We start from the raw sequence: 21,350 nt of genomic DNA on the forward strand, positions 1-21,350 counted from the left end.
CGGCAAGACAATGGCAGGCGTTGCCGCTCGTGAGAGTGCGTCCAGCCGGGGTGTAAGAGAGCGTAGTTGAGACTTCAAGAAGGACTCATCCGTCTGAGTGTCCTCGTCGAAAAGAACGAGATTGTCAGGTTTGCCTGGTGACCATAACGTGTGGCAGTTTCCAGGCTCAGCGGGTAACTTCAAGGCTGAAATCGTTACGTCAACAACCTCGTCGGCGTTCTGCCTCTTGAAGCTCTCGCCTGACACTGACATTGGTTGGTCAAATAGAGTTTGGGTCAACTTGTCGGAGGATGCGCGAAATGAGATAGAGGGCTTTTCGACAGACTCGGTATCATCGTTATGGACGTGATCGTTCTCTTCCGCGAGAACTGCGAACTTCGGCGCTGGCTCCTCAAATGGGAAGATTTCCGTGGCCGACACGCCATTACGCTGCAGGCCTGATTCCCGGCCCATCGAAGAAGACGCATCCCGCTCAGTCTCGATGTCTTTTGCCACGCTGTCTTCAATAGCGATACTGTCTACATGGGTTATGGGGATGGGCGATCCTGATAGCGGGGTAGTCGATATTGCCACCTTTTCGGCCGCCGCCTCTGTTGAGACGTCAAAATCAGGCCCAGCACCCATAGAGGTTTGATCCTGAGAAAAGAGCTGGTCCGAGGGCTGTTCTTTGACTGATGCAACATTCAACTCTGTGAGAGGTTGATCTCCGTCCTGCAAGATATCAAGCTCTCCGTCATCAACCGTAGTCGTGACAATGTCGGGCTCTTCCCCTTCACTTGCATCCGTGCCGGCCTTCAGGCCGTCTGTTGCAAGATCTGTCGTATTGTAGTCCGCCTCGGAGCTAATGTCCAGCCCGACTGGGGTTTGCGGCAAATCCACGGATTCGCCTGGCAAACTCTCTGACGTCTCAGGCGCTGCAGCAATGGCAGGAGTTGACTGTTCGTTGCCCAGGGTATTGGTCTCGACATGGCCGACTCGACTGACAATATGGCTCTCTCCGACGGCTGTGTCAAGGGCAGGAATCATCGCCAACCCTTGACCCGCTACCAATTCGGGGACGCTTGGCCCAGACACGTCGCCCGCAGCTGGAGTTAAGAGATTGTGCGCAATCCCATCTCTCACGTCCTCGCCATTGATTCCCGAAGCTGGTCCTTCGACCAAGTCTCGCACGCTTCCATCTGGGGCATCATGATCAAGGAAATGGAGATGGGTCTCACCTGTTTTGGGTTGACTCTTTGTCTGTTCGCTGCCGATGATGGCACCAACAGAATCCTTGCTCTCCTCCGCTTCAGCCTTCTTGTCTTCATCAACTTCGGGTGGTGGGGTCGGTGGTGCTGCATCGGTCGGATCCGCAGTCTCACCAAGCTGATGCTCCTTGGACGATTCTTCTTGGGGCGCGGCCGCTTCCGGACTGGGAATCGCGTCTCCAGGCGGCTCGACATCCACAGTGGAATCAGTCGGTTCTTCTGTATCCTGGGGCGATACGACAGCAGAAACTTCAGGTTCCGTTACAGGGGCTGCGTCATCAGGAGCCGACGCTGTGTCAACGGGCTCGCCGTTGTCCGGTTCCTTAGGAGGGACCCCTGGCTTAGGCGCGTCCTCGGTGAACTCAGTAGCGGGCCTATCTTCTTGAATTGCGGCCCCAGTATCCTTGGGCGTCCCGGTACTGTCTTCTTCAACTACCTCTGCCTTGGGCTGAGCTGAGCTGTCCACCTGAGGGGACGGCTTTTCCTCAATTGCCTGGACATCTTCTGACTCATTAGGGGTTGCAGTCTGTGCCTCGGGTTCGGAAGCTGGCTTTTCATCCTCGACTGCTGCTTCTGGTGACTCAACTGCAGAGGTAGCATCAACCATAACATCTACTTCAGGCTCTTGAGCTATGACATTTGACGTACTTTCCGCTCCGTTATTTTGCTGTGAAACTTCGGTTGGTGCGCCCTCTGGAACCAAGTCGATGGTAGCGGCATCCGCCGCCTTCGAGTCATCGGAGGACAAGACCTCTGGCTCGGAACTTGGGTGGATTGTAGCAGGTTCAGACCCCTGTTCGATAATAGCCGGAGCTGCCTCTGCAAGCTCAGGCTCAGTTTGGTCATCACTGGGTTTCTCAGGCTCCACGCCTCCGGAAGCTTCTGCTGGCAACGTAGCTTGACCTCCTGTGGCAGTAGGCTCATTTGCCAGCTCTTTCGTGTCAAGACATGGAGCAGCAATCGGCGCCTCTGTTGGCGGTTCCTTTTCGGAAGCTTCTGCGAGCTCAGCTGTCGTGATTTCTGTCTCTGATGGTCCAGGCTCGGTCTTCTCGACACTTTCAGGGGCTCTTTCTTCGGAGAGTCCACTCCCATCCAGTTCCCCAATTGATGTTTTTGATTTCGGTTCGTCGGCTGCGTCTGGGGTTTCGGAAACGACCTCGGACAAGACCGTTGGATCCTCAGGCTCTCCACGTTCGACACCTGCAGCTTCAGGCTCTTCAGAGCTGGTGTCCGCTTCAAGGACCTGGGTAGTTGTTTCTGCCTCGAATTGTTTGCTCTTTTCGGGTTCATCCTCAATGGACAGAGCAACTTCAGGATCCCCGGGGGATATCAATTTGGGTATTCTCAGTGGAAGGCTGAGAAGAGTCAGCAGCCTCGGTAGGCTGACTGACTGCAACTGCTGCGCTTTCTTCGTTGGGGAGCTCGAGCTCACACTCGGACAGCTCAGAACCGTGTTCCTCGCTGGGGGTGGTTTCGTGCGCCTCGACAACATCAGGCAAAGGCTCCCCCACAACCTTCGAGTTGGGTTCGAATTTTTTGGTTGCGTTCGCTTCGTCCTCAACTTCAGGCTTGGTCTCAGCGGAGGAACTTTCGAGCTCAGTTGCTTGTGAAGAAGATGCCGGCTGCTCAGTGTAAGCCATATCAGGTATAGGTTCGAGACCAACCTCAAGAGGTTCGATTGAATCCTTTACGTCCTGAACTGCAGTTGTTTCTTCTTTCGAAAGTTCGGAATCATCTGCCGGGTCAACCTCCGTGGTCTTGGTAGTAGCCTCTGCAGATGATGTTTCTGGGGGCACGCTTTCTTCTACAAGAGCAGAACTTTCCGGAGTGACGGGATCAGCCGCCTTTTCCCCTTTGCCGAGCTCGGCTTTGGTGTCAGAGTCAGGATCTTCGTCCGGCTTATCAACTGGCCCGGGTTCGAGGACGGAGGCTGAAGGCTCAGGGTCTTCCTCAGCAGGCTCAGACGCAATTTCGGGAGCGGCATCTGCATGGCTGGCAGTCGACTCAGCCTCCGTGCTTGCGGCCTCTTCGACTATCGCCGGTGCATCCGAGCTCGGGCTTTCTTCCACGGGAACATCTCGATTGGTCGCAGAGAGAGGAGGACTTTCAGAGTCGCCTTCGGCAGTCGCAGTTGTATTGGCGGTGACGCCTGCGTCTGCCGAAAAAACTGTTGCTGCAACCCCTGCAGCGGCAACTGATACTGACTGAGGCTCCGATGTAGTCTCCTCAGACTTGGAAGTCTCGTTGCCTCTGTCTGAAGTTCCTGCTGCCCCGGCGACCGCCTCAACGGTTTCTGGCTCAAGATCGGCCTCCATAGTCTCGGTGAATTCGGAGGTTAGATGACTACCAGCGTAGTGTCTGCGTTCTGTGCAAGTATTGATTCAGTGCAGCTCAGCTGCTTGCCGTCACTGGCGATCCCGTACAACGCCAGGTCTTCGTCTGAAATGTCATTGTTCATGGCTGGGACCAGATCCTGCGCTTGAGACTCGATAGCCAAGGGGGTAGCGATTTCTTCAATCTGGTTTCCTTGTTCGGTCGACTGGAAGTCCTTCTCCACCTCGTTACGGGAAGCGGCAGGTGTCTCAACAATTTTATTGTCCCCCACATCCTTTGACAATATGGTGTCGTCTGTTAGACTTGTTTTGTCGGCCAAGGGGGCCTCGACAACTACGGCTGCAGGGTTCTCGGAGGTGTCCAACTCCAATTTCAACTCTTCAGGCGAAGAGACATCTGGAGCGACATCCGCCAATTCGATGGGTTGGGTTTCGTCAGCTGTGGCAGACTCTTGGTCGGCTGGGTTCTCTTGAATTTGTGTGTTCAGTCCGTCCAGCACGTTGGATTTTGTTGTGCTAGTACCCCGAACCTCTCCAGTATCGGTGTCAGTCTTAGCTGAAGAGGCGCCCAAGTCAAGCTCTTCCTTGTCAGCTGGCACTGGTTCAGCTACCTCAAGCGGCACTTCAAGTGTTTTGTCCAAGACGCCTTCGTCGAGTTGTTGAGTCAGCTGGCCCGATAGGCCAGCTTCAGCAACATCCGACATGTTCGCATCTGGGGATTGTACAAGAGTATCCTCATCAGCAAGGTTATCGTCGGATAATGGCTCTGACGCTAGTACTGTCGGTGACACCTGTGGCGGTTCTCCATCGTCTGCCTTTTGCTTGACTTCAACTGGTGCGCCGTCGGACGAAGTACCTGTATGAACCTCGATCAAAGAAGGTTTTTGACACGAGTCCGAGGGCGACGGAGCCGGCTCGTCAACATCGGCGCTTAAGCCTAGATCAGGTGATGGCGCCTCGTTCTCGTCAGCTTCGGACTTTCCGCCGTCAACTTTGTTTATGAAGATAATCGCATCGCCAGAAGAAGCAATAGCTGCCTCAGTCGACTGCTCGTCACCGGCAGCGGTCGCTGTCTCGTCAGATTTGGTTGGAGAACTGACGTTTGATGGCGTAGCCTCGCTGATCAAGACTGCGGCTTCCTCGCTTATAGCATGCTGTACGTCTTTGATTGGCTCATCTTCATTTGGTCCTGTCGCCGAATCATCATCACCTTCGAGCTCAGTAAGGGCTGGTTCGGCTGAGGAGGTGTCAGCAAGAGGTGGGGAGCTTGTATCCGCCTCAGGAGCGTCCGACTCGTCGCTGGCTTCATCTTCTGGCGCGGAGGTTTGCTTTGAAGCAGTCTGAACTCCCTCAGCCGAGGCATCCGGTGCCACTGGTTTTCCTACGGGTTCTAGGGTGTCTTCGCCATCTGATCCCTTTGCGGTGCTTTCAGTGGTAGGATTATCGTCAGGCACCGCAGAGGACTCGATAGTAGGTCCAGCAGGAGTTCCGGCGGCAAGCTCCGTGGCGGGCTCATGTGTAGGCTCAGATGTAGACTCGATGGTATTTTCAGTGACGGCTTCGGGAGTATCCTCTGTAGAACATGCTGTAGAGGGCTCAACAGCTGGTTCAGCAGCAGCTTCTGGGGCTGTCTCTGGAGAAGTTCGCAGGACGGCGGACTTAGTAGTAGATTCAGCGGCGGGCTCTGTTAGAGGATCAACAGTAGGTACGGCAGTAGGTTCAATCGCATCTTTTGAAGACTCGGTAACCACTTCAGCGGCAGACTCGATGGTAATCTCAAAGGTAGGTTCAGATGCTAAATCGGATGGAGATGTAACAGGAGGTTCGATGGCGATTTCTTGGGTAGAAGACTCGATTGCAGGAACATCAGTAGACTCTGCAACAGGTTCTGCACTGCTTTCGGCTTGAGGTTCTGCAGGTTTAATAACTGCCTCGGTAACATCCTCAAGTGCGGGCTCAACAGCAGATCCAACAGCTGGATCCGTGGCTGCCTCATCGGCAGACTCGACGGCAGGTTCAGCGACAGTTTCAATAGTTGACTCGGCGGTGGGCTGAGTAGGTGACTCGACTACTGGCTCGGTATTTGGTCCAGACGCTGGTTTAGCAGCTGGCTCGATGACAGACTTGTCATTTGGCTCAACAGCAAGATTGGTGGCGGGTTCCGCAGCAGGTTCAGGAGATGGTTCGACAGCGGATTCGGCAGGTGGCTCGGCAGGCTCAGTAGCCGACTCGACTACTGGCTCAGCAGCTGGCTCAGAAGTTGGTTCAATAGTCGGTTCAGAGGCTGGTTCAGTAGCAGGCTCAGCATCTGGTACGACCGCAGGCTCAACGTTAGACTCAGCAGCAGGCTCAGCAGTTGATTCGGGAGCTGAATCTACAGCTGGCTCAACAGCTGGTACGGCTGCAGGCTCAGCGGCAGGTTCAGGGGCTGGCTCAGCGACAGGTTGAGGGGCTGGCTCAGCGACAGGTTGAGGGGCTGGCTCAACGGCTGGCTCAGCGGCTGGCTCAGAAGCTGGTACGGCTGCAGGCTCAGCGGCAGGTTCAGGGGCTGGCTCAGCGACAGGTTGAGGGGCTGGCTCAACGGCTAGCTCAGCAGCTGGCTCAGCAGCAGGCTCAGCAGCTGGTACGGCTGCAGGCTCAGTGGCAGGTTCAGGGGCTGGCTCAACGGCTGGCTCAGCGACAGGCTCCGGAGCTGGCTCGACCGTAGGTTCTGTAGCAGATTCGGCGGGAGGTTCGGCGGCAGGTTCAGCAGCAGGTTCAGGAGATAGCTCAACAGCAGGCTCCGCAACAGATTCAGAAGCTGGCTCGACCACAGACGCAGCGGCAGGTTCGGCAGCAGGTTTGGCAGGAGGTTCAGCGGCAGCTTCAGGGGCTGGCTCAGCGGCAGGTTCGGCAGCAGTTTCAGAAACTGGCTCGACCGCAGGCTCGGCAGATTCGGCGGGAGGTTCGTCGGCAGGTTCAGAAACTGGCTCGACTGCAGGCTCGGCAGCAGATCCAGAAGCTGGCTCGACCGCGGACGCAGTGATAGGTTCTGAAGCGGGCTCGGCGGCAGGCTCGACAGCAAGCTGGGTATTAGGTTCAGTGCCAGCCTCGGCTGCAGGCGGGGGGTAATCGTTGGACGCAACTTCCGCAATCAACTCTGAAGCGGCTGGCTCTTCCGATGGTTTCGGGCTCCTGTGATCATCTACTAGAGCGGCCGGGTCGTCGTTCTTCGCTTCTTCAACAATCGGCGCCTCTGGCGACGGCTCCTGTTCCTGTGCAAGGGCAGCCTCAGCTAGCGGTGCAGGCTCTTCGCTAACAGCGGCATCCACATGGGCGGACGGTTCCGAGGCGCCTAAGACGGCCTTCTCATCAACAACCATCTCAGGGGCGGCGGTCGCCTCGTCGCTGGCTATCTCTTCCACTGAAAGTTCCTTGTGAGCCTCTAACATGTCGTTCCCAGGGACTGGTGGAGAATTTGATAGGGCTTCGTCCACAACTGGGGCATCGGCAACTGCTTCCTCCATAGCTACCGGTACAGCGGCAGGCTCATCGTCAGCAGCCTTTGTACCGTCATCTCCAGCCTGTGAGGTCGAAGCAGAAGGCTCAGCCGCCTCTAAAGTTGTTTCAGCATCTGGTAGTGAGGAAGGCTCTGGGGCAGGGGCGGACAGAGACTTGTCGGCAGTGTCACCATCGTGTTCAGCATCGTCATTCTTCCCTTTGCTTTTCTTTTTATCCTTCTTCTTGTCTTTCTTTTCTTTCTTGTCCTTAGCTTTCTGGGCCTTGGTTTTAGGAGTGGATATCTCCTCTTCGACGGCTTGCTCGTCAGGCACTTCAGCTGCTGGAGGCGCGCTGACAACTTTCTCCTCGACAGCGTCAGAATCTTTGTCCTTTCCCGCCTTCGATTTCTTCTTGTCCTTCTTCTTTTTGGACTTTGTCGTCGACACTGGTTCCTCTTCAGCATCAATGGTTGTTGTTTCTGGTGTCGTGGGCTCCTCCACAGGCAGTGCTGAAGCCGATGTCTGCTGCGTCTTCTTGCCCTTTTTCTTTGACTTTGGCTGCGAACCCCACTCCTCGTCTGGATCTACGATGTCCTGGGAAGACGCTGGTGCGTCGTTAAGCGGAGATGGTAGAGGTGAAGGAGCACGCGCTTTCTTGCTCTTCTTCTTTGCCTTTTTACTGGAAGACGTTAGAGTTGGCGGCGGCTGCTGTGTTGCGCGTTGACCATGAGGCCCTTCGTCCTCATCTGTGCGACGTGTAAGAGATACTTCAGGATGACCGTTTCAACGCAGGAGACTCACAGTTCTGCTGATTATCATTCTCTGATTCCGAAAACTCATAGTACCGTACGTTGGAGTAGTCCGCTGTATTGACCTCACCATATCCAGCGCTTGTCCTATAGGGGCAGTACTGGACTTCGTCTTGGGGCTCCATTGCTCTTCTGCCTCACCCAAAAAAGCGCGAGAGGAGGTAGACGAGTCGCTCTGCTACCAAACGACTGCTCCAAGAAGCTATTTCCACAGAGAGTCAGGGCCGATGGTCGGAGAGAGGCAAGCAAATAAGGAGGCTCGGCCTCGAAGTTTGGTATCGGGGATTTAGCTTCGCTTCACACAAATGACGCTTATGACGAAACCAGGAAGACGCCGTATCCGATGAACCGCAAAGCAGAGCGAGAATGGCGTATCGTTACAATGAGACCAGCGGTTGCGTGGTAGTCGAGTAATTGGGAGACAGAACCTGATGTGAGGTCATAGAAAGGCAGACAAGCGAGGTTTGGGACTGCTGGTTCAAGGCGGGACATAAACGAAAAATACCCAGGCAGGGATCAGTTTCCATTGTCACAAGCATTATCACCATATGGGGCATGCAAGGCCTCTATCGAGGCCGAGTACCTGAGAGTAAGGTACGCAAGGTCCTCCCATGCCCCAAAGTACACGGTACCTCACAGTGGCAGAGACAGACGACCCCACGTCTCCACGAGGGGATCCGCCTGCGACTCAGTCATGCAAGGACAGGAACCACTGTCGTGCTCGAGGCTCATTGGCGCCACGTCGGCCTCGGATTGGGGGTTTGGGGCAGCATATGCTAGACCGGGAGGGTCGAGAGGACAGGCGCGGGATGCCGACCTGCGTGCAAAGACTTAACGGCAGGCGCCATGTTTGGTGCGGATTGGGACCATCCCACTGCTGAGAAACGGGACGGGACTGACTGGTATTGCGGCCCAACGACGCGAATTCCCGGCAGCAATAGGCCGTAAGGCAAGAGACAGTGACGTCTAGCATTTGACTCTGAATAAACAATGGCCCGTGATTAACCAACACCAGCAGGCAGTTGCTGATGGGCCAGGATCAAGCCAGGGACCAGTACTGTGGCTTGGGATGTCCTAGGTAACCAGAATACCACACACAACACCAAGCAGACTTGTCGGGGGCTCATTATGGGCCAGCTATGCATGGGTGGGCGTTGTCCTCCGGGCCGCAATGTGCGTGTACCTCATATGCGTGTTTTCTGATCGCAGACAGGGAACAACGGGAGGATGAGCGGCTGGGCCGCAGGGGGGGCAACAAGTGCATTCATGTTGTGGTGGTGGTGGTCAGGCCAGAAAATGGAGCGCGAGCGACCGATCAGGAGTAGGGCCAGACCATTGCATGTTGAGATGGTGGGCAAGGGAAATACCGCGGGTACATGCGGTCAAGGGTCGAGAGACTGGCCCAGAAGCAAGAAAACGACGGACAGGACAAGATGCGATTCTGCAGGAGAAACAATCAGTGGGGTCAAGTGACAAGGATTCGAGCCTCCAAGATGTCGTCGATGAGTGGTCCGTGGAACCGACGTGCAACGTGGCTCGCCTCCGAAAGCACGGCCTGTGATGAATTCGAGCTGGCGAAATGCTATTGGGCGAGTCAAGCCTGTCAAAAGCAGTCCGGCTGCGGGCCGTGATAGACGCGGTGGAGCGGGCTAAGAGGATCGGAACCAGCAGGTCGAAAGGGGCGAAGTGAGGCTTCAAGGTTCGTCTCGTTCCCCCTGTCATCGCCCACCATCGGATTTTCAGGTTGGTGAATATGGTCTTGCTCGATTCTGATGAAAGTCTTCGCAGGACTCCGGCTGCTTGTAGAGGCTGCCATGTCACACTTAGGGGGTTGGGCGAAAGTTGCGAGCTGGCAGCCCTGGTGTGACCTGATATGATGAATCTGGTCGAATCACGTCGGGCCTCGCTGCGCGCTGCAATGCAAGGCACCTCTGTTGACCTGTTATGCTCGTTGTACCTTATGCTGCACGAGCCCGACTTGGGCTGGGGAGGCATGCCGCCGGCCAGCTACCTTGGTTTCGGAGCCATGGTGTCCAGTCTCTTCGCCCCCTCTCTTGATCCATCATTGGGCCGAAAATGCTGGGAGAGGAGGGATCAGGCTGCTGGATGGGTGGTTGGATGGTTAGGTGGTTGGATGGTTGGGTGGTGATGTGTTCCGGGTGGGGGTTGGTGAAGTGGCAGAGGACATGACCAGCCTCGCCTTTGCCCTTGCTCGCCTTGCTTTGTGTCAGGTGCCTAAGGTACCCGTACATCACTGACTACCGACTACCGCCCGCCTTAGGTACCTGCCTACCTCCCTATTAACCTAACCGCCAGTTCAGGTCGCTGCCATACCTGAGGTGCTTTTAATTACCCAGATACCTAGGAGGTAGGTGGGTGGAGGATGTCTGAGTAGGGTACCTAGGTACCGAAGGCAGGTCAGATGCCACGAGGGCAGTGAGTTCACCCTTTGGCACAGCATTCAAGCAGACGTGGTGGGCGAACTGATAGCGATAGGAGTTCGGTGGAGTCCGAGGTTCACCTTCGGTCTGACATCACACCGCTGGCGCATAATTAACACAGCCGGCCTCATTTCTTTCAATTGCGGTTGACCCATCTCTGCTGAAGAACTAAGACAATAAGATCCATGCTACAACCGTGCTCAACATCCCTACTCTCAGAGCCTCCAGGAGGGACCCTGTAGAGCAGCGGTGAAGGCACACCGGGCCACAGGTCGAGCCGAGAACCAGAACGCGGCACTCAAAGCGCTGGGACGTGGTACCCTGAACGGCCGGACGATTTGCACATCAGAAGGTGTCGGCATTGATCGATTCGAATGGTATTAGTCGTGTGCTAGCATTTCCCATTCCAGTAGGACCGTCTGAGAAAAAAGCAGTGACGCGAAGGGGGACTATGAACTGCTTCCTCCATCATCTTCCGCCGTGCCTCCGTTGCGTTGCAAACCAACATGTTCCTGAGCTCAACTGAAAATTCCAAAACGCCGACGCCCAGACTCAAGAGCAATATGCTACCACAGACACAAGCGGATCGACGTTGCCAAGCTTGCACCGCGTGCTCATCCGCAAAGCCGTATCGAAATCAGTAGTACGTGACGCGCCTGGTACGCCGTGCTGCTCGCCCCCACCCTTCACATGGCCATCTCGGCCTGTAGTTTTCGAAGCTCGGCTTCTTCCTCCGACTCCTGCGGTACAGCCTTGCCCTTGACTATGCGGTTTTGTCAGCTGTTTGCCCAGAACATACTTTAAACACTCCGGTGTAAGCTCACGTTCTCCGTTTGCTGCCGACGGCAGGTCTTTGATCTTGTCCGAAACGGGCACAGAACCAGTGTTGAGCATCGCTTCGTCCAATTGCGCTTCCTGCAGCGCTTCAAGTTCCGCTTCGAGGTCCTCGTCCTCGAGCTGACCTGCCGGCGCGGCCATAGCCTGAGAAATCTCGTCATTCATAGCACTCTGCTCGCGAATGCTCTCCCTACAAGTTGGTCAGTTGCGCAGCCCTCCAGCAGTGTTCTCTCCACTGATCGGACACATACATCATATCGTCGACCTTCTCCACCGAGATGCCTGCTCCGATCTGCTTCATAGCCTCGTTGATGGCCTTGGTCTGGCGATACTGCTCCTGGTTGAGGTTGGCCATATCGAGAGCTGACTGCTGTGTTTCCATGGCCATCCTCGCCGCATATGTCTGATCGTACTCCTTCTGCTTGAGATTCTTGCGCTTCAATATCCGGAGGGCCTCTGTTTCGGAAGGGCATGGGGTCAGCGACTGGGCCTCAAGGACGCGACGCCGGGTTCCTTTATCTCTTACCATTCCTGTTCTTTCCTACGACAGCCTTTGCATCGGCTTCCAGTTGATCGATCTGCTGCTGAAGATGCGTCTCCTTCTTTTGCAGCATGTCAACATGGCTCTTCATCGCCAGTACCGTTTCCTTGACTTTGGCCTGTTTCTGCTTCTGGTTGGAGCCACCACCCCACCAGGACATCCAGCTGGCCATGATGGCAGGACTTAGTGCTTGTATAGAGCGAGGATGCAGTTGCGCAGGATACTGCGCGAGATGACCAAGGTTGTCCGGTTGTTGGCGGGGTTGGCTAGATGACCCACAGTGCTGGAATCGTGGGGCCAAGGGAAGCGTGCAGACCGTGACAGTGCTTGTCCGACGGATGGTTGGGTGCAAGTCCAAGTCGCGGGACTCGACTTTCGTTGTTCGATCCGATATTGATTCCGAGGCTCGTGGAATGACAGTTGACTGCCTGAATGGAGGGCGGGCGGAAGATAAGTGCAGGTTGATCGGTTGAGGGCGGGTATGATGCAACCTGAGGTGGAAGCCAAGCCGTCCGCATGACTGGTCTTTTTGCCGCAGCCTGTTGGAACCAGGTGGGGCATGTGAATACCGAAATTCTGCCGCGAACCGGATCAGCTGATAAGGTATCAATTGACATCATTGGTTAGATTGATTGCTGAATCAGCGTCCATGAGACCTTAACAGTCACCCGAAGCCATGAAGGTATCGCCAGGTGCCCAACATGGGTCACAATAACAGGCTTGAGACGGTATGTGCACTCTTCGTAGAGACTGGTCCGTGTCGTCCACCATAAAAACGAGATCACAAACACTTCCAACATGTCTAGAGGACCTCTTCCCTCCCGGATTTGTTTGCTCGCAGACTTGTCTGTGAAGTCTCCTGGCGATAAAGTCAGATTTTTAGGGTGGTGCGTTCATGGCATGACTTCGGTCGCTGCTTTCTATCTCTCGAATCAATTCAGAGGCTCAGCATTCTCATTCTGACCCAAACCAGTGTTACCGCATACTCGGTTGCCACAGCGACTCTAGTCTTACGCCATAGCTTCCCTTCAGGCACCAACACTGCCGCGCACGTTGATGTCAAGCTTGTTCTTGAGTCACTCACAGGCGAACAGGTGAGAATTGGCGAGTGGGTCAACATTATTGGTTACATCACATCAAAAGTCCTCGAGGATGCATCTCAATATGGCCATCAGCCTACCTCTTCTTCAACTCGAAACGAGGTATCCGTTCAGGCACTTCTTCTATGGTCTGCCGGCCCAATGCAGGTTCAACGATATGAAGAGTTGCTTTCAAGCAGCAAAAGACGTGCTGCCTGATTGCATCATTCAGCTTCTTGATGACCCTCAACATTTCGAAGGGGCTGGACTCCTGGTCTGTCTGCCGCTCTAAGTACGAAATACGTCACCCGCGTAGAATGGACTTCAAAGAGTCCTTCGTATCACAACATCACCACGTGTTGCCCAATCAGTTCGAAAACAGTCAGTTCGAAAACAGTCAGTTCGAAAACAGTCAGTTCGAAAACAGTCAGTTCGAAAACAGTCAGTTCGAAAACAGAAGTAGTATGACATTTGGGTGGTCGACTCTCAGCTTTCTCTCTCATGTCGGCGCATTTATGGAGGATTTTACCGAATGAGTGCAATGGAGGACGACACCAGCACGTTGTCTCCACGATCAGACTCGTGAGAAGCACGCCATGATCGATGAGCCAGACTCTGGGATTTTGTTTGCTGTGAATGCATATGGCAATCACTCTACATAAGGTACTGAATGAGGATTCTCGGCTGAGGTCTCTCCTGAATTCCCACAGGCCCTGATCCACGTTACGAACTTGCTCGCGAGGATTCCTGCATTTTCTTGACACGCACCCATCGAGAATCGCATCTGCTTGTTGCGCTGCGTGCTTGTCGATTACGAAATTGGTCTCTGGAACTCCACATGGAAATGATCACTCATTGATTGGTGCTGACCTCGCAGTGCGAGGACACCAACAATTACCCTTTCTCGCAAGCTTACGGCACCGCCAGCCACTTCATCAGCGCCAGTTGTTGCGCCCCTCTGGTATCCGTTATCGGTCATGCAGTTATGGTCACGATTTGAGTCTGCCACGAAAATGACTTTCGTCATCGCCAACGCTCCTCGTGTCTCCGTTGTCCCTCGTAGGGCCTTCGATCATCCTGCCTTCTCCGCGAGGCTCGGTAGAACCCCTGGATATGACAACTGGCTGGTGTAGAGGACGCTTGAGAGGTTTATCGGTGTCCTGTGACTTGGCGGCAGCTTGTCGTTCCCACATGTCCCTGGATTTCGTGCAGATATCGTCAATCTGCTCCTATTCAGGCAGACCGGCATGAGTCAAGGGCTTGGTGTCCCGCTGTAGTGGAACGGAGCAACATCAAGGCTCACATCTGTCAGGCACGGGCCTGGTGTGGTGATCAGGAAGCCATCTTCCCCCTGGTAAATCGTCAGAGATGCTTTACCTGTGGACTCGACGGCCCGCCATACCTCATTAGTGTACGCTCGCACTGTTGCTTCTGGGCCCAGGAAGTATGGGAGTTGTTGGACAATAATGCTTTTGTGGATATCCAGCCGGGGAATCCAGTATCGATTCATTTCGAACGCTCAAACCAAAGGTAAAAACGAGGCGTCAACATAACAGGATACGGTCCACTGCAGAGACGTGTAAACTTAGGGCAGAGCATTCCGTACACTATCTCAACAACGTCGAACGACAGGACGAGCGAGTTGGTATTTATCGTAGCGTTGCCTTCGCCGAGAGCAACCCACGACTCACCCACCTGAAGACACAATCCTAGGCCGCCTGAGCTGCTGCTGCACACACGACGCATCTTTGCGCAACACCAAATATCATTGGGGGTGGGAAGCCTTGTTCCATTTGGTCCTGCGAGTCTCACCGCCTGCCTGACCCTGTGGTGTTCATGGGTGCATGGACTTCTGGCCTGCATCGAAGAAAGCATATCCACACAGAGTTGACCAGATGTGGACCCTGCCCCGACGCCTACTCCTGTTGAGACTGCACGCTGCTGCAGTCAACGGTAAAGTGAGGCGAACGGCGTCACTTACCTTGCCAATCACGCCCTTCAGAAGAATTCGCCTCATCATGGGCCGGTCTCTGGGTTTCTTCCATCACGCGGCTTGCCGCCAAATCCTTCTTCTTGGGAATAATGGGCGTCGTTGGTTGCGACACAGCGCCCGATTGAAGCAGCGTTCCGCCAGTGCTGCAGAGATGGGGACCTGTATCCTGCAACCTGCAGAATTGCGCCCAATTCAAGTTCATGGTCCGCGAACTCAGGGCGACGGTGACACCCCACCTGCCTTTCGTGTGCAGAGGTCCTTCATCTCACAATCGCAAGACGTTGTCAGTTGGCGATGCATCGATGGTGGGTTAGGTGATCGGATAGGGCGCATGATAACACTCCGCCCTCTCCCTGTGCCTTCAGCTCACAGCCGAGCATGTATATATGACGACAAGCGAGTGGTAAAAGGCTGCCAGTGAACCAGCCAAGCATCGACATCTATTTGTGGTGTGCACAAGAGGTCATCATTTCGCTTTGTCAAACGCCCTCCCGACGCGGAAGCCATGATGTGTCAAGGTACTTCCTCGGCGCTGTATTTTACACGTAACCTCCCAACCCCCTCTTGCCTCGAGTAAGACACTATGCGCGCAGACTTCGTCTGATTCGGGAGTTCGATGCTGTTGACAACGTCAGCGACGGATCATCACGACAGATCATCACCACCCCCGAAGGGTTCTGCCTTGGGCGTGTCAGCCGAAAGGTCAAAGCATCAGAGGCGCCGACTAAGTTTAGATATGTAGTGGTGTCTCTTGGTCTTTGCCTTACACACCATCACAGTATTTGCCTTGTATCACGATGTTTACATCACGTGCGGACTTGACGCCGTCATATCTGCTCATGATAGGGCCATTGCACCACTCCCTACCCAGTCAATGTGCCCAGAAGCCTTTTGCACCAGTTCCAGTTCGAGTATGTGCCGTGACTTTAGGAACTTGCTGAGCAGTATGGCGCTTGCTCGGAGAGAGATCAGCCCAAGTGGCATCATGAGGCGTCTGGTAGATACATGCTCAACCATGTCCTCCTAACGGGCAAGAGGTCAATGACTGGCTCGCCACGCTCTGTTCAGCCCAGGAATTGGGATTAGCCGGCTGGGATTGCTCCAGAACCACGTATGCACGCCTCACTCCCCACTGGTTTCTGCCTGGTGCTGTTCTAAGGAAGTTCGCACTGCCATGTGGTCAACGACTTGAGAGCAATAGGTCTATCGATCTTGTAGTACACCTATGTAGGCGTTACATCAGGACCAGGATTCGAAGAGCTCAAAGAACCTCGTTTCCTGCTTGCTCCGAGTCGTTTCTTGTTATCTGGTATGCAGCTTCACACAACAATCGCCAAGGCAAAAGTGTGCAATAGTAATACTTCCTGCTCTCTGTCTTGAGAGAGGAACTCTGTATGTTTCTGATGTCAGTATTGGCTAACGGATTCACAAAGAACGTTAAGACAATGATCCAACAGGTACGGACGTGATCCAGCCTTGACTGGACTCTCTGGCGTCACAATGAGCCGGACTTGTCATACGTGTTGACTCACATTTTAGACATGCTAAGCCTTTGTTCCTTCACGAATGCAATTTTTATGAACAACATGGTTTCCATAGGAGGCTGTACCACAGAATCAAGAGCCGTTGCTCCAGTTGTGATGGCTGTTTCTCCAACCGACCAATCTGGGCCTGGGCACTCCTCGATTCGGACAGCCCGCCGTCTCCGACTCCCAAACAGGCAACATGTAGGCATTGAATAGCGACACTGCCACCCACTGATTTTCGGCAGATTCCATTTAGTGTCTTGGAGTTTCTTTGGCCTCTGATTTGATGCCTACATCATTGTCACTATCTGGGTCAGTGTCATTATCCTGGCTCATAGTCGCATTCTCGTTTGGGTGGGACTTCACCCATAGTGCTCGTCAATCCGGCGTCTTCTGCCTAAGATCGTGCGGGCACAATTTGATGGCAGCTGTGATGGTCGGTATATCTATTGGCATGATATCCTTGTTGCTTGTGAAGCTATCACAATGCCGCTGGGAAGTGCTTCCAATCCATATCATCAACAGCAGCAACAACCAAAGCAAAGCTCGCCATGCGCGCCACAACGTATCTCGCTGTGGCTCTTGCTGCCGCTGCAGCAACCGCTCAGACAACCTCAAGGCCAATCGTCACTGTCTGGGTCACCGAATGGACAACACAGACATCTACTGTCACAAACGTCCAAACCGTTTGGCGAACTGTCACCGCATGGGTCTCCGCCCGCACGACATCAACAACGTCCTCTACCCGATCCACAACGAGTCCACCCGTACTGCCTCCAACCACCACGCCGCCTCCTGTGCAGCCGACGCAGACCCTCTACGGCCAATGTGGTGGAAATAACTACAGCGGGGCAACACGATGTGTCGCAGGCTCGTCTTGTCGGGTGCTGAACGAGTGGTACCACCAGTGTCTTCCCTGATACCTCCGCGGTTGCAATCAATGGCTTGTCGTAATTAGATGCGACGTGAATATTAGGATGCCAATTCATCTGGAGGTATCGTCGGCATCGACGGGGCGAGGATTGATATGCGTCGAAATGACCTACTTGTCCTGGGGTTATTCTCTTTTTGAAGGGGTCGGTTGCGGTTTGGAATCCCCATTGTACATAGCCTATTACGGGCAGAGAGACAGGGACATTTGAACGCTATGGAACATTTGATGATTGCTTCCACAACGATTGCCAATGTCGATTCCTGATTATCTCGTTTTCAGTTGACCAAAGCTGTGAATCCACGTTGGGAACAGGTTGATTTTTTGCCAATAAGCAAAAAAAATGTAGACAAAACCTCGCGGTCTGCATCCGAGCTTGGCGGTCTCGATCCTTACGCTTTCTCTGGAAGTCATGTCTTCTATATCCGATTGTGTTGCCTGCAGCAGACTGCCCAGGCTCGCGCTTTGGCCACCTTGATCAGAAGCGGCACGCCTCTGCTTACTAACGCACCAGCCACGATCCACAGCTACAAAAGTTTTCTGAACTTGCACGTTCCGTCCCTAAAACTTCTTCCTTCGCCCACAGCCTGCTTGTCTTCCTTACCAATGGCAGAGCAGAGCAAGACGCGCAACGCTGCTGAAAGCCCGCGTGTCTCACGAGCGTGTGATCATCTTGGACTGAGTTCATCACGAATAGCCGACTCGACTGCGCAGACTGAGTTTATTATCTCATGGACATGACCTACGCCTCGAGTCGGCTTTCCAAAAAAAAAAATGGTATGTTTCAACCTTCCCTATCTTCCATATCATTCCCCGTGTCACCTGATGAGACAAATATGTTACACAGTCTATGAAATCTATTTATGATTATCTTCCATATCACACTGAAAATCCTGAAATGTCACCTTCACACTAGCTTTCATCGAGAGAATGCTGGAAGACTTTGGCTGACACGCGTAACAGAAACATTGACTAGATGAAGGGCGGAAGCGGACATCTGGTTCGCGACCAGAGCTGGCCGTGTCAGGCACGGGGTATAAGTCCATGGTATCTTGTCGTGTTGGGAGCGCTGAAGCCTTCGACAAGTGTCGAGAGGCACTGGTAGAGCAAGTGGTAGAGCAAGTGGGGTGTTTCAGTAGATCTATACGTAGCCAAATAAGATTTGATCAATTGTCCATCTGAATGATCCGTTGTGACTGCCCTGTAATTGCATGAGCTCCTCTCGTAGGATTGGAGTACAGCTTGACATACTCTAGAAGAGCCACTCTTGATCTGTCATGCCAGGGGACTTGGGGCGAAAAGCCTGGAATCGCTACAGGGATGGTCAAGAATGTTTACATAGACGTTGAAACGTGGTCTCGCCCGCGCCATCGTGCGGCCATGCGAGGAAAATCGGCAATCGACGAAGCCAGGGGAGGCAAAGCATTTACTCGTCCTCCCAGTTTCTCGGCCCTGACAGGGGTCTACGGAAAACGAATAGCCTGATTACCTCAGCGCAACTGAAAGTTGGTTGCCTGGAATGGTGGACATATGACGTACTAACTTGGAAGCGGGGTGCTTGGGCATCAGTCTTGCTCCCGCACTTGTAAGTAGCTACGCCGGCGGCCTAGCTCTCCGGCAGCGATCTCCATTTTGAAGAAAGCATTGTTCAAGTGGGTTTCGCTTCCGCTTCTACTTCGCGTTAACAAAGAAGTGGCGCGGGGACATATCACACATCATCAGGTGCTATCCACCACCTTGCGAGCCTTCTCGCGTGGTCCCGTGGGACGGTAGTGCGCAGCGGCGGGGTCATTCGCAGCCAGGCGCAGGCCTCTCAGCGGTGCCGGCGGCCCACCATATGCACGTCGGACGGCTCCATGGTAGGTAAATCAACGAGCTCGACGAGCCAGCCTGGTCACCCCAAAATACCACCAGTGGTTTGTTATGTGGCTCGGGCGGCTGCGTGTGGTGAATCTTCCACTATTCCGAGCCCAACAGGGCATCGCATGGTTCAGCAGACCAAGCTTTGTCAAGGGGGCAGAACAAGGAAGAACCCTCCAGCGACGTTGGGCCACTCACCGAAGAAGTCAAGCTAGAAGGCTGGAAAGACCAGAGCTAGGCTTGGGCAGGGCACGCAAAGGGGGGGAAGGGGCAACGGGCAAGGGGAGGGAGGGACGGTGTCGTCAGCGGCCGCTGCTTCCCAGCCCGATGCGCCCGGGACACAAGCAAGACACGCGCCCCCCCTGTCCAATGGAATCCTCCATGGCCCCCCTCCTCTGTCCTGGCCCCCATGGCATCCCCCCTCCCCGGCTCAGGTGTTGTACAGTAAGCCCAACAGTCGAGCCATTGCCGCATCTCTCTGACAGGAGGATGACTCCCCAGCCATCCTGAAATCCCCTCCTCTCCTCGACTCCTTCCATACGCCAGCGTTGTTGCATCTTTCATCCTTGCTTGTCTTTATCGCTTTCGCCCCAAAGTAACCGCCCTGGTTGCGCCTCCTCTGTACAACCGAAATACTTCCCCAGAGCCAGTCTTCCGTTTGACATTCTGTACGCGCACTGCTTTTGATCAATCTGAGGGCCATGGCCTCCGAGGAAACGTTCTCGAAGTCTACCATGACGACGACTTTTTACGACGAAAGATGCCTACCGAACCCCCACCGTTTCGTCGGGTACAAAGGTGACGCCGAGCAGAGTCGGTTCGCGTCGACGCTGACGATGATGATCGCCGCTCCCACTATTCCCTCTTACCCCTGCCCGAAACTCTGGCGACCCTTTTGCCCCTAGACACCCCCGACCCCGACCGCGACCGGGCTTACGCTCCAGATCGACCCCGCTCTGCATTCGAGCCTCGGGATGACCTCGATCGGTTCCGCGACAGAGACCGTGACAGCTTCCGAGATGGCCGGACAGTGGTCTATGAACGGGAGCGCGAGGTCGAGCGCGAGAGGGACCCGCATTCTGCTCGTGATTGGGATCGCCGTTCCCATGCACCATGGGATAGCCAGGACGCAGAGACGGAGGTGCGTGTTGACAAGCGCGTCGAGCGTCGGGATGATGGCGAAATCAAGGTCGAAAGACGCATCGAGGAGCGCCGTGAAGACCACACAGGTCACGGCGGCCCTGAGATCGAGAGATACCGAAAGGAAACCGAATACTACGCCCCTCTGAGCCCGCCACCTGTTCCGCAGGCACCTGTTGTCATTCAGCGCCCCGCACCCGAGCCGCAGAAAATTATCGTTCAAGAGGCGGCACCGCCTGCGCCTGTCATCCTGCAACAACGCGAGAACCCCGGCGTCATGGTGGTCCGTGAGCGGGAGCAACCGCGTGAAATAGCCCGCCGGGAACCTCGCGATGACGAGTACTACTATCGTCGTGAGACCAGAGACCTTGGCCCCTACCGTCGCGACGAGCGAGAGTACGCTTTGGAACGACGGGACCACCGCGATCGTGAATATGACAGGGGCTACGGGAGCGGCGACGAGGAGTACTGGGTCAGGAGGAAAACCATTATCAAGGAGCGCTCACCGAGCCCAGACACTCACCGCCGCCATCTCGCAGGAGGCGCCTTGGCTGGTGCTGGAGTCGCTGCCCTCTTGGCTAGTCGACGCGACGATCACGGCGAGATCGCCCCGAACCGTGGTCGCAAGGTCCTGGCGGGCGCCGCTCTGGGAGGTCTTGGCACCGAAGTCTTCAAACGAGCACGCAGCGCGTATGATGAGCGATATGGCGACAATCGATCCCGCTCTCGCCATCGTCATGAAGACAGATATGACCCACGATACGACGACCCGCGATATGACGACCGTCGGTACGATGATCGACGATATGATGACCGTTATCGGTCGCGGAGCAGATCATCCTCCCGATCCAAGATCAAGACGGGCCTAGGCGTCGCCGCCGCCGCCCTGGCCATTGCAGGTGCTGCTAAGTACTACCAAAACCAGAAAATTGACAAAGAAGAGGCGAGTCGCGGACGTAGCAGGACACGTAACCGCAGCTACTCGTCTTCCAGATCACGAAGCGCGCGCAAAAAGAGCCGGAGCAAGTCTGTTGCCAAGGCTGCAGCTGCCACTGCTGCCGCGACTGGTTTGATCCAGCACTTCCGCAACAAGTCGGGCTCGCGAAGCAGGTCACGGTCCAAATCTCGAATCCG

At 54.8% G+C, this 21,350-nt stretch overlaps 5 protein-coding genes across 5 annotated transcripts; 2 read left to right on the top strand and 3 right to left on the bottom strand.

The window, feature by feature from the left end:
• Positions 1-166: 166 nt before the first annotated feature.
• Positions 167-7,993, bottom strand: VDBG_00558 (conserved hypothetical protein; the record flags this gene model as incomplete). Its single annotated transcript, XM_003008830.1, has 7 exons — positions 167-185; positions 251-1,832; positions 1,896-2,555; positions 2,680-3,605; positions 3,671-4,049; positions 4,104-7,805; positions 7,861-7,993. 7 exons carry the CDS (start codon positions 7,991-7,993, stop codon positions 167-169), a joined length of 7,401 nt encoding a protein of 2,466 aa, XP_003008876.1.
• Positions 7,994-10,995: 3,002 nt separating this feature from the next.
• On the bottom strand, positions 10,996-12,128 carry VDBG_00559 (vacuolar-sorting protein snf7; the record flags this gene model as incomplete). The annotated part of the gene is made up of 4 exons (XM_003008831.1): positions 10,996-11,072; positions 11,134-11,336; positions 11,398-11,602; positions 11,673-12,128. 4 exons carry the CDS (start codon positions 11,857-11,859, stop codon positions 10,996-10,998), a joined length of 672 nt encoding a protein of 223 aa, XP_003008877.1.
• A 1,465-nt stretch (positions 12,129-13,593) lies between these two features.
• Positions 13,594-14,323, bottom strand: VDBG_00560 (conserved hypothetical protein; the record flags this gene model as incomplete). The annotated part of the gene is made up of 3 exons (XM_003008832.1): positions 13,594-13,995; positions 14,070-14,117; positions 14,169-14,323. 3 exons carry the CDS (start codon positions 14,274-14,276, stop codon positions 13,756-13,758), a joined length of 396 nt encoding a protein of 131 aa, XP_003008878.1.
• Positions 14,324-16,836: 2,513 nt separating this feature from the next.
• VDBG_00561 (predicted protein) lies at positions 16,837-17,205 on the top strand (the record flags this gene model as incomplete). The annotated part of the gene is made up of 1 exon (XM_003008833.1): positions 16,837-17,205. The coding sequence occupies one exon, from the start codon at positions 16,837-16,839 to the stop codon at positions 17,203-17,205; it is 369 nt and encodes a 122-aa protein (XP_003008879.1).
• A 3,715-nt stretch (positions 17,206-20,920) lies between these two features.
• On the top strand, positions 20,921-21,085 carry VDBG_00562 (conserved hypothetical protein; the record flags this gene model as incomplete). Its single annotated transcript, XM_003008834.1, has 1 exon — positions 20,921-21,085. The coding sequence occupies one exon, from the start codon at positions 20,921-20,923 to the stop codon at positions 21,083-21,085; it is 165 nt and encodes a 54-aa protein (XP_003008880.1).
• Positions 21,086-21,350: the final 265 nt, after the last annotated feature.

Source organism: Verticillium alfalfae, genomic scaffold (assembly GCF_000150825.1).
Source record: "Verticillium alfalfae VaMs.102 supercont1.1 genomic scaffold, whole genome shotgun sequence".
NCBI lineage: Eukaryota > Fungi > Ascomycota > Sordariomycetes > Glomerellales > Plectosphaerellaceae > Verticillium > Verticillium alfalfae.